The sequence below is a fragment of the Talpa europaea genome, assembly GCF_964194135.1.
Source record: "Talpa europaea genome assembly, chromosome: 7".
In the NCBI taxonomy this organism is placed as follows: Eukaryota; Metazoa; Chordata; class Mammalia; order Eulipotyphla; family Talpidae; genus Talpa; species Talpa europaea.
Window position 1 is genome coordinate 54,835,933 of NC_140074.1, and position 12,905 is coordinate 54,848,837.

Here is a 12,905-nt window from a genome sequence, read left to right on the forward strand (position 1 = left end):
ATTTATTACAATCAGTGAACCTATAGTCAAACATCATTGCACCCAAAGGTCTTGGTTTATATCCAGGCTCACTCCTGGTGCTTTACATTTGGTGGGTTTGGATAAATGTATAATGACTTATATCCACCATTATAGTATCATACAGAATAATTCATGGCCTATATTAGCCAAGATTCTACAGATAAACAGGACCAGTAAGATATAGAGATGAAGAGATTTTTTTTTATAGGGATTGGCTTACTTGACTATGGAAACTGAGAATCCCATGATCTGCGGTCTGCACACTAGCGAACCAGGAAGCCAGTGGTGTAATTCAGTCCAAGTCCAGAGCTTGAGAACCAGGGGAGCAGATGTTAAGTGTAGGTCCAAAGGCCTGAGAATCAGAGAGCAGATGGTAAGTCCCAGTCTTAGTCTGAAGACCCAAAATCTAGCAGTACCTCTATAATAGGGCAGGAAAAGACAAATCTCAGCTCAAGTAGAGAGCAAATTTGCTCTTCCTCCACCTTTTTGCTCTATTTCAGCCATCAACAGATTGACGGATGCCTACCTGTCCTGCTGGGGGTAATCTTCACAAACTACAGATTCAAATGCTAGTGTCTACACCCAGAAATATTTTACCAGCTATCTGGGCATCCCTGATCCCAGTCACATTAGCTCAGAAAATTCACTATCACATTGCTCTAAAAATCCTCTGTGCTCTGCCTCTTAATGTTTCCCTCCCTCAAACCCTGGCAACCACTGAGCCTTTTACTGTCTTCATAGTTTTGCCTTTTTCCAGAGTCATACAGTTGGAATCACGCAGTGTGTATTCTTCTCAGATTGTCTTCTCTCACTAAGTAGCCTGTATTAGTGATTTTCATGCAAGTAAGGTGATGTTTTCCATGACTTGATAGCTCATTTCTTTTTAGCACTGATTTTATTTTTAGCTCATTTCCTTTTGGTTTCTTTGTAGTGCTAAGTGTCCTATTGCTGGTTTTGAGGTAGATACATTTTTAAATAATTTGGATCTATGAATCACACAAAAGATTGCTGGATTATATGGTAAGAATATGCTAAATTTTGTAAAAACCACCAAACTCTCTTCCAAAGTGGCTGTGTCATTTTGCATTTTTTAAATTTTTTTTAAAGATTTTTTTTAATTTATGCATACAAGAACTGGGGTGCAGGCCAGCGGCGTGGGAGGGGAGGTCCGAGGGGATTCACCAGAGACAGAGTAGGCAGCAGAACAGGTAGATCGACCGAAATACACTCCTGAAGGGAGCAGTGGGCAAGACAGGAGAGGTCTGCTGCGCCATGTGAGTCAGCTCCCTGGCCGGGGATCAAACTCATGCTACGGTGGCTGCAAATAGCTTGATAGCACCGACTTTATCCGCTGCACCACCAGGGAGGCCCCCATTTTGCATTCTACCAGCAATGAATGAGAGTTCCTCATGCTCTTCCTCCTCTATGAGTTGACATTATTGTTGATTTAATCTTATGATTGATTGTTTCTGTTTACTGTCTACTAACAGTAAACAGATTCTATGTGCTGCTGTTTTCTTCATGTGTAATTTTGGATTGTGAAGTCAGAAGCCTGAGTTGAGGGCATGCCACTCTAAAGCAATACAGGTTCCCCTCCATCCAAAAGTAGGACTTTCCTATATGGTAGGTTATTTTGGGGAATGCTTAAAAAATTGTCCATTTAGATTAATAGTGATAAATGTTTTCAGACCCCTCCCAAAAAATAACCTACCAAACAGGTATGTCCTTTAAAATAGCAAACGCAGGCCTATAATTATTGTGCTTGTTTGTATGAAGCATCCTGCAATACCATCATCCCAAGATCATTGTTTTTATTAATTTCTTGTATGGCTGAGAATAAATGAATCCCAAACCCCAATGGAGGTTCTGTGGAGATCTGTGGAGACACAGAACTTTGGCTTCAGTTTCTCATTGAAGACAGTGTACTCCTTTCACAACCTACAGGAAACGAACCTTCTCACGCCCCAGTGCTAGCAAGCCATTTTCTTAAATCTGAGGACTATCATTTTCCAAGGGTATACCCATCCTAGTGTCCTGGCTTCAATGCAGGGTTTCAGTTCCACATAAATTTCTGTCTGAAGGACCTCATTTTCTGTTCTTATCTGGGTATCAAAGCACAACCAGGGCCTCCCTTGGTGGTGCAGCGGTTGAGTGCTGGGCTGCGAAGCTGCCAGCAGCCTTTACAGGGCTGGTTCAATCCCTGGCCACCAGCAAGGGTCCCACATGGTGCACAGCCCTCTCCTGCTGCGCCCGCTGCTCCCCTCAGTAGTGTGTTTCGTCAGTCTGCCTGTTCAGTTCCCCGCTCTGGCTCTGGTGAATTCTCTCACCCTCCCGTGCTTCTGACTGTACCCAGTGCTTGTATAAATAAATAAATTTAAAAAAAAAAGAGTGTGTCTTGCAACTCTTAAAAAAAAAAGCACAACCAGATATTTAGTGAAACCAAGATATTTGTTTTATCTGCATCAGTATTTTAGGTACTTGTAGTGGGAAGGTTTTTATTTTCTGTAACCTCTATTGCTAGAAATAGAAGCTAATAGACTTTTTTCTTATCATAATCACCACTATCCTGGTGATGCTAAAGGACAGGTCTGAATATTTTATGTGAGTAAATGGACAGAGTTGCTCTACGTGTAAGTTATGGACAATGAACATTATCCCCCTCTTTCTTTGTCTCCCCAGAAACGTCCAGAGAACATTCTAAAGGCCGATCTTCCTGTGTACACTTTAGCCCCAGTGAAGGCAAAGGTGGAAACAGGCGCTCAGGAGTTTCCTCTATTGAGAAGTCAAGAGGTGAGACAATTGGCGAGCAGCGGTGTGACAAGAGAAAAGGTTTCCTGAAACAGCCTTCCTGCCTCAGGGCCGCTAGCACTGATGAGAAAGGAGAGGACCCCCATGGGGCAGCGAACCTTCCACAGCAGGAGGGTCCCTGGAAGCTCAGCAGGCAGCACAATGAAGCACCCAAGGCCAAATGTACCTCCCAAAAAAGGCGTTTTCCTGACCTCAAAGGAGGAAGGTGCTCCCCAGCGGGTTCTAGCCGGCCAGGCAGTGCCAAGGGGGAGGTGGCCCATGCTGGACAGAATCCTCTTCACCATCGGACAGCAAAGAACAAAGTGACGCAGGACAAGCTCGCAGGAGGGAGCAACTCAGATTTGCCACAGAGCACAGAGGTGTTGCGGTCAGGGGTCAGGAAACTGAGAACATCTACTCGGTCTGAGGACACTCAGATATCTAAGGAGACTGACCCAGCACCTAGTCCCCTCTCTGCACAGCCTGTGAATATTGACCTTCTCCCCGTAGAGCTGCGGCTGCAGATAATCCAAAGAGAGAGAAGCAGGAAAGAGCTGTTTCGCAAAAAGAACAAGGCAGCAGCCATCATCCAGAGGGCCTGGAGAAGGTAGGAAGATGGGGTGCTACAGCACCTTTGGTTCTATGTTTATCTGATACCCCTAACTTGACACCCCCTGCTCTGTAACATTTTCTACTGAATTCTATGTGCTGTTGTGATAAGACCATTTTTATTGAGCCAGCCTGTGAATTCACACACGTGTAGATCCTTATAATTTACACTGGGCAAGCTATTTAAGTGGTATTTTTGCCAAGAAAGATAGAAAGCACTCAGGATAGCCTGGTGTAAGAAAAAACGCTCTCAGTTTGAAAACAGAAAGTCTAAGTTTCAGATGAAGCTCTAATAGGCTAACTGACCTCGAGCCAATCATTCGCTGGTCCTCAGTCTCCTCATCTGTGAAATGGAATTTAACAATTGCACAGCTATCCTGTTTACATGACAGGTTGCTAGGTTGATGTAAAGTGTGCTTCATAACTTCTGAAGCACTATTATGTATAAGATACTTTTTTTTTTTTAAATGTCTTTACTGTCCCAAATGCCTAAACAGAGAGGCCTGAATATAGTGAGTTGAGTGACTGAATTTATTACAAAAACCTGTGTAACACCACCAAATTGAGTTTGGGCTAAGTGCTGGGAGTCATGGTGGACGCTTCCTAAAATACTGAAACAGATACCTCCAGGGAGTAATTCTAGGAGGGCTGGAGGAGTCCTCTGCTGCTCGTTTTCATATATCCCATAATCTTCACACCACAGGTCCCACTAAGGGCCTAAATCCAGAGTAGGCCATCGCTGCACCCACCAACAGGTGGAGTCATGGGACCTCTCTCTCCTCGGAGAGGAAAGTTAATAGGGGAACAAAGCAAGCGAATCACTGCAAGCACAGGTGCACCACATATCAACGCCCCTGCCAGGGGATAAAAAGGTCAGGAGAAGCAGAGGCAGAGAAAAGAGATTCTCATGAGGGAGAGATCTTGTGGCTGCCGTGCCCGGCTCTCTACCCAAAGCCCTGTGCTGTGCTTCCTGCTTGCATGGGCTTTGCAGTAGTGCGGCCTCATGTCTTTTCAAGCTATTGGCCACTTACAAAGTCCTTCATGTCTTATCCCATTTGCTCCTCCAACCACACCAGAGAGCCGCCGTGACTGGGATTAGCATCTCCATTTTTCAGACCAGCAAATGGTCTCAGAAGTGACTTGTCCTAGTGTAGCAGATCCAGCAGTTAAAGCTCTGACTCAAATCCAAGGGCCTTTGCCCTTATGTTCTTGGCAGAGATGGTTGTCTGTCAAGATAATGGAGACCGAGGCAGGCCTCACGCTCTTCACGTCAACAGGCTAGAGAGAAGAGCTGCCTGCCTGGTGGACAACACACTGTAAGGGCAGGACTGGCCACAGTGCAGGTTTTCTGATCCCATGCAGACTGGGTAAAGGAGGAGTCAGAGTCCTCAGTAGTTTTGCAGGTTTTTTATTTGGGGTTCACCAGGCATATGGCAAGCAGGGGTGCTGGCTGGGGGGCTGGGAGGCTGGCAGGCCTCCCAGCCCCCAGCAAGTCTTCACTCTATCTGGGCTCTCTGGCGTTCTCTGCTTCTGCTTCGGCTTCTCCTTCAGGTTCTGCTGCTGGCTGGCTGGGGCTGCTGGCGTCCCCCCGTGACGCCGCCCTTAAAAGCACAGTCTTAGCCCGGGTGAATCCCATCTACCTATGCCCACACCCTATTCCAGGTGTCCGCCATCAGGCATGCATTCAGGACAAGGATCCATCATCTATCCTGATGGCGGAAGGGCAGAAAAGCCTGATATTTTCTTTACCCTACACACACCAAGGTAGCATCCTGGGGATGTGTGGTTACTGTTGTTAGTGCTTGTAGTTAGCATTTACTTGACACTTGTGCCAGCCCATTTTACCTGTATTAACACATTTATCCTTACAAAAATCATGAGGTAGATTCTCTTCGTATCCTCCTTCCACAGAGAAGGAAACTGAAGCATGGGAAAAGGTTAATCAGCCTGCCAAGGTTACAGCACTAGGAAGTGCTGGAGCTGAGATAGTCTTATCTCCGAACCCCAGATGGGAATGGTCTTCGGTGCCCCCTTGGGGAGTTCTACTGGACCGGTACTAGATACCATCTCAGAAGAACTTTTAAGTATTTCAGCTGAACCCTAGGATCTAAACAAGTCAGCTTTACCACATCAGGCCCCACAGCTGCTCCCTAGCTGAAATGCCTTCCTGTAGGACTGTTCCTTGACTCCTTTGAAGAGTCAAAAGCTGACAGGTCCTGTCAGTAAGTGTCCATAGCAGCAAATGAGCCTTCAGTCATGACCCGCAAGAACAGTGGGCTCATAGTCTGAGTGCCCAGCTGGGAAGGCAATTATGCAGGGCCCTCTGGCTGCACCATTGTGCTACCCGGACCTGGACACTGACTCCCAAAGGGCTTCTGGGATGCTGCACCTTGTGGGAAGTCACATGTGTGGTGACAATAAAAAAGGCTTTATTGATTCTGTAATAGCCTTGTAAGTCTTTCATTCTAAATTCAGGAGCTCACGCTGTCCTGGGACAGTGTGTGGTGTCTGACTCCAAACCTAAGGCACCCGGGAAGGGGTGTTAAAACGGGGTTCAGGGAACAGGGCTTGTCACCTAAGCCTTCCATAAACACAAGCTACCTTGGAGGAGCCAGGCCACGGATGAGGAAAGGCAGACAGGCACAGGCACAGTGTGAGCAGATTGAACCTTGGGCCAGAAGAACCTGAAGCATAGTCTTAAAGTACAAGTTTTAGTACCAAGATTTGATTATTTTAAAGGTTTTTTGAAGATTGAAACCAGGACCTCCCCTGGTGGCGCAGTGGTTGAGCGCTGGGTTGTGAGGCTGCCCCTAGCCTCTGCAGCGCCAGTTCGATCCCCGGCCACCGACAAGGGGCCCACCAAAAAAAAAAAAAAATTGAAACCAGACAGTGGGCAAGCCAAGCTGGGCTGGAAAGATACTGGACCAGCTTTTCACCTGAATGTGTGTAAGCCACTATCCTGTCAGCTCTTCTCCAGGGTGTTCTGAGGTGATTAAGAACAACCCCGAGGCTGGGGCTGAATGGAACGGTTAGGCATTGGGACATTCTACAATCCTGGAGTGCAAGTTCCCCTTGAGATTGGTAGACTAGAGGCTGCTCCTCTGCCTCTAGGACCATTGTCTTAGCAACAGCCCCGATCTCCATGGGAATCATGACTGAGAGCCTGCTCTCCCCAGTGACTTCTCTGCTTCAGAGCAGAGGTTTCTTGACTTCTCAAACAAAAGAGATTGAGTTAAGGAGCAGTATCGGCCCATAACTCCAGCTTTTCTCTACAGCTGGCTTTTTGGAAAAGTAGTACATATTCTAGAAGGGGGATGCCATGGTTTGTCACTCTCCAGGAAAAGAAATCATGCCGTTTCACTGAAATGGCCTTTAGAGCAGCAGGAAGAGGCTGCAAAGAGCTTTTAGCTGATTAGGAAGATTACCTCGCATTTGGTGTATACTAAAGTCAGGCATGGGGCAGCTTCCTATGAGCTCACCAGAAGTAGTTAATCAGCCACAGGTAATGAACATTAACGCAACTTTCTTTGGGAGGCTCCAAAACAGCTGTGTTCAGTAAGCAATTTGGGAGTGCATGTGAGATAGACAACATCAAATAAACACGAGCTGTAAATACAGCAGGTCCAGAAGTGCAATTGCTAGAGCAAACGGTAGTGCCATTTTAAATTTTTTTCAGGAATTTCCATACTGTGTTCCACAGTGTTCACGAACTGTAAACACAAGTGTGCTTGCAGGGGTTCCCATGTCTCCATATCCTCATCAGCACTTAACTCCTCTCTTGTTTGTTCTGGGGAGAGGTAACAGTTTGCTTGAGTATTGTTTTTTTTTTTTTCTTTAAATTTTATTTTAAAATTTTGCAGATGACAAAAAACAAGTTCAATATAGGAAATTGTTTAAACAAAAACTAAAGATCAGAGCTAAGCATGTGGGTTGTTGACAGCATTTTCTAGGGATATGTTTATGTCCTTTTTATAATATGTATGCACATGTGTAGGGTAAGTGAATTAATCAGGCTTTTTGTGCCACGAGCCTCTGGCTAGCACCTACAGCCTTGATCCTGTTAAAGCAGAAGGTACTTGGGAGTGTGGGTGTGGCGCACACGAGCCTGATTGTGGACACCTGGAGTATGGGTGCGCACACCTACATAAGTGTGCACACCTGAGGGTGCGGCTAGAGCTATGAGGGTGGCATCACTCAGACAGGACGGCTGTGAGAGGACGAGTGACTGCACAAGAGGGGAGACCACGAGAGAATGCCAGAGGGAGCCCAGAAAAGAGTAAAGATTCACTAGGGGTTGGGGGATTTAGTTGCTGCCTACCTCCCAGCCCCGGTCCCCCAACTCCACCCCCCACCCCACTCCACCCCCGCCCCGCACCTGATTGCCCCACTAAAACATTAAACTGTATTGGTTAACCTCCCTTTCTCGACAATATACTATGAGCCCTTTTCCATGTTTTAAAATATATTCTACTGCACAGCTTTCTACTGTTGGAAGATATCGTAATTTAACTGTTTCCTTAGTACTGAACTGCCTTATTTCCAGACTTTTACTACTATAAATAATGTGGTAGTGCCCTTTTATGACTGGTAGATTGTTGTAGTGCCCCTTTATGACTTTGGTATCAGGGTAGTTGGTGGCCTCATAAAATCAGTTTGCAAAGTGTTCCCTTCTCTTTGATTTTTTTTTCCCAAAGAGTTTGAGAAGGATTGGCATTAATTCTTCTTTAGATATTTGATAATATTCACCAGTGATGTCATCTGGTCCTGGGCTATTCTTTGTTGGGAGATTTTTGATTACTCAGTCTTTCTGTTTATTAGTAATTGGTCTGTTCAGGGTTTCTATTCTTTGTTCAGTCTAAGTAGGGTGAATATTTATAAGAATTTTCCCACTTATTCTAGGTTATCCAGTGTGTTGACATATATTTATATAGTTTATGATTCTTTGTATACCTGTGGTATCAATTGTAATGGCTCCTTTTTCATTTATAATAAAATTTTGTTGATATGGGTCCTCTTTTTCCCCTTGGTTAATCTAGCTAGAGGTTAATTTTATTTTTTCCAAGAACCAATTCTTTGTTTTGTTGATCTTTTCTATTTCCCTGCTCTTTGAATAATTTCTGCTCTAATCTGTATATCATCCTTTCTGCTAATTTTGGGCTGTTCTTTTAGTTCCTTAAGGTATATAGATATAGATCTAGGTGGCTTGTTTGAGATCTTGTTTCTTAATATAGGTGTTTATTGCTATGAATTTCCCTCTAGAATTGCTTTTGCAATATCCCATAAGTACTGGTATGTCATTCCCATTTTGTCTGTCTCAAGAAATTTTAGAAATTTCTCTTTCAAATTCTTCTTTTCCATTGGTTGTTCAGCAGAGTGTTAATATGCGTGTAGTCATGAGTTTTCCAGTTCACCCCCTGATTTCTAGTTTCACACCATTATGGTCAGAGAACATACTTAACATGATCTGTCTCTAAATTTGCAAAGACTTATTTTGTGACCTAATGTGTGGTCTATTGTAGAAAATTATCCATATATGCTTAAGAAGAATATATATTCTGAAGTTGTTGGATAGAATATATGTGTCTGTTAGGTCCATTTGTTAAATGATGTTGCTCAAATCAGTTCTTTCTCTTTGGATGACCTATGCATTGTTGAGAGTAGGGAAATGAAGTCTAGCTATTATTGCTCTGTATTTTTCCCAGTGGCTGTGTTAGTTTTTGCTTTATATATTTAGACACTCCAGTGTTTGGTACATAAATATTTACAATTATATCTGCTTAATAAATTGATCCTTTTATCATTATATAATGATCTTTTTCATTTTTAACCATTTTTATTCTGTTTTGTCTAATGTAAGTGAAATTAACATTTTTTTTTAAATTTCCATTTGCTTGAAATATCTTTTTCCATCTCTTCACTCTAATCTGTTTATCTTTAAGACTGAAGTGAGTCTCTTGTACACAGCATATCTTGGGGTCTTGGATTTTTTTCATAATCCATTCAGCCACTCTCTTTTGTTTGGTGAATTTAATCCATTTATGTGTAAAATAATTATTGTGACTAAGGACCTATTATAATTTTCTTAATTGTTTTCTGGTTTTGTGAATCCATTATTTCTTATTCTGCTGTCTTTTTTGTTTTGATATCTTTTGATATCAGTATGTTTTCTTTATCAGATCTTTTGTGTAGTTAGTACAGATTTTTTCCTTATGGTTTTATGAAACTTATATAAAATATCTTCAAGTTATAACATGCTATTTTAAATTGCTGACAACTTCAAGAGCATTCCTAGACTTCACAGTTCTCCCCCTTACGTTTTGGGATATTGATGTCACAGCTTACGTGGTTTATATTGTGTCCCCTATAACAGATTATTGTAGTTTACTATGTTTAATTTTTAAACTTCTCCAATTTGGGCCTGTTCACCCCTCTTTAGGCACTCTCTGTTCATCCCCTACTTCCAGGTCACCACATTGATGAGAAATTAGTGTAGATACCTGAATGACATAGCATACTACTGCCCAGAACTCCTGGACTCAAGCAGTTCTCCAGCCTCAGTCTCCCAAGTAGCTGGAGTACATGCATATACCACTGTGCCTAGCAATTTTTAAACTTTTGTTTTTAAAGATTTATTTATGCATACAAGAGCTGGGGTACAGGCCAGACGTGTGGGGGGGGGGGGGTGAGAGGACTCACCAGAGACTGAGTGGGGAGCAGAACAGGCAGACTGACTGAAATATACTGCTGAGGGGAGCAGCGAGCGAGACAGGAGAGGTCTGCTGCGCCATGTGGGATTCTCCCTGTCTGACTGGGGATTGAATTCGTGCTGCGGAGGCTGTGGATTGCTTCATAGTGCGCTGCATAACCCCTGTGCCACCAGGGAGGCCCTGTTTTTCAACTTTTAAACTAGAGTTGTAAGTGAATTATGTTACCCCCATTACCTTGGTACAAAAATCTAACTTTGACTATATTTTCATTACAAGTGAGTTTCATATTCCTTTCTTATGTTTTTATAATTAGTATCTTTTTACCTCCACTTAAGTAACTGCATTTAGCATTTTTATAAGACATGTTTAGTGGTGATGAATTCCCCTGGCTTGTTTGTCCTGGAAAGTATCTTAATTTCTGAAGGACACATTTGCCAGACATAGAATTTATGGTGGACAGGTTTTTTTCATATTTTGAACATACCATTCTCTCCTGACTTGTAACGTTCCTGTTGAGAGGTCTCTTGCAGATGACTTGCTGTTTCTCTTGCTGCTTTCAAATTTGTCTTTGATTTGATAATTTAAATATTAATGTGTTTCAGTGTATCCCTATTTGAGTTCAGCACATTGAGTTCAGCCTCATTAATCTGGATATCCACTTCTCTCCCTAGGTTTGGAAAGTTTTCAGTCATTATTTCTTTAAATATATTTTCTGTTGCTGTTTCTCTAGGCTCCCCATAATGTGGATATTGTGCCTTTTGATTGTCTCCTATGATACCTTTCTCATTCTTTTTTTCTTTTTGCTTATCTGACTGGTTATCTTTTTTTCAATTGTATTTTATTGGGTCATATTGGTTTACAACACTGTAATGACTGGGTATTTTCAAATATCCTATCTTCCAGGTGAATGATTCTTTCCTCTGCATAGTCAAGTCTGATTTTGAAGCTCTCTATTGAAATTTTCAGGTCAGTCACTGTCTTTTTTCAGCTATAGGATTTTTGGGGGATAGGTTTCTGTTTCTTTTTTTTTTTTTAATTTAAATATTTTATTTTATATAATTCTTACATCTTTTTCCATCTTTGCACAATGTATGCATTTTCATTTTGGTTATATTCCCCATACAATTGCACCTGGTTTCTATTACTTTGTTGAACTTATTTTGTTCATGCGTTGCTTTCCTAATTTTGTTAATTTTGTTTAGTAGTTTGTGTGATCCTGTAGTGCATTGAACCTCTTTAAGAGGATCATTCTGAATTCTTTGCCTGGCAACTTATGAATCTCCATATCTGTAAGATATGGTTATTAGAACTTAAATTACTAGTGTCATAATCACCTGAATTTTTTTGATTCTTGACTCCTTACATTGGCATGTGCACATTTGAGTAAGCACTTTCCTATTCTAGACTTCAAGATGGTTTTTCAGTCAGCTCAGTTTGAGTTTCTCATTGTGTCTGCTGATAATGTTCTTGGGCAAGTGAGACTTGCTAGCAGGGTCTCTTTGGGAGCAAGGCCATTGTTTGAGCTCTGAGGTCGGAGGGTAGTGGTATGAACAATTGAATAGGCCTGCTGTTTGATTCTCTGTCCATGAGGCTGAAGGATTGTCCCGGCAATTGCCCAAGTTCTCTGGTTAGACTATCTAGATGGTTAGGACTACGCACACTATTCATCAGTAGGGGGGGCTCTCAGTTAGCTTCCCTGCCCTAACAGGGCAGCAGGATGGGCCCCAGGACTTAAACAGTTCATTGTTTGGGAACCTCAAGCAGGCAAGACTATGCACTGACTTCCCTTGCCCAGAAAGGACCGCTGATTTTGTTCGACACATGAGGAAGTCGTGGGTTATGCTCAGTTAAAATGCCACTGTTAAGAAAGGGCTGTCACTACACAGTTTGGGTTCTGTGGCCATACAAGCTGAAGGCTGCATTCGGCACTGGCCGGGATTAGGAATTAACTTTTACTGCCCAGATGGAGCAGAAGAACCAGGTGCAAGGCCACTGAGGCTTTTTGTAGTATTAACTCAAACCACCCCACTCCCTATGTTTCCTTACTGAATGTGCTACTGGCTTTGCTCTGCAGACAATCAGTTCTGCCTACTGTGTTCTCTTCAAGTGCTGCTGGGGTACAGGGCTTCCAGTCTTCCTGGTCAGGCAGAGCCAAGAACTAGCAGTGGTCCAGGCTATGACCTGGCTCCCCTGCCTGAGCAGGAGCCCAGGCTCCAGGGTTAGCAAGGCTCTTCACCCTGCTGAATTTCCTGCACCATTACATAGGCTGTGCACATGAACAAAGCTGCTGGTTGGGACTACTGGTTGTGCACTCTGGGTAGAAACTCAACTTACCAAAATGTATGTGTTGCTTGACAACCCCTCACCTGCTCCTCCTTCACAATGAGATTGCCCGTGGTCAAGCCCCACAGACTCTCCTGCAATACCTGGGAGGCAAGACCAGAAAGAGCGCTTCCAAGCAGTGACGCAAACACTAGGGGAGTTGGTTGTTCACCCCGGGCTCTTTTTCAATGAAGGAACCTCAGACTCAGTAAACCTACACTGACTTGGGAAGGGTTGGGGTGGGGGCAGCACAGGGCCAGTAATGTGGTCAGCATGTAGCTGTTACTCTCTCTCTTCTAATATGATCTGTTTTGGCCTCTGTTCTGTAGCCTCACCCAGTGTTCTTGGATTTTCTCAGTGGCGTCATGTCCATGAATAGTTAGGTCATTTCTGATTTTACTACCCTCACCATTAACAATATCACTATCTTGATGATGTCAACCTCTATTCTGCCTTAAT

General features: G+C 43.2%; 1 protein-coding gene across 1 annotated transcript in view; it reads left to right on the forward strand.

Moving 5' to 3' along the window:
- INVS (inversin) overlaps positions 1–12,905 on the forward strand; it is a gene marked incomplete at its 3' end in the record, with an annotated part of 101,958 nt that overhangs the window by 84,762 nt on the left and 4,291 nt on the right. Inside the window, 1 exon segment of the mRNA XM_084237331.1 lies at positions 2,701–3,415. Coding sequence (XP_084093457.1) covers positions 2,701–3,415 — 715 coding nt within the window.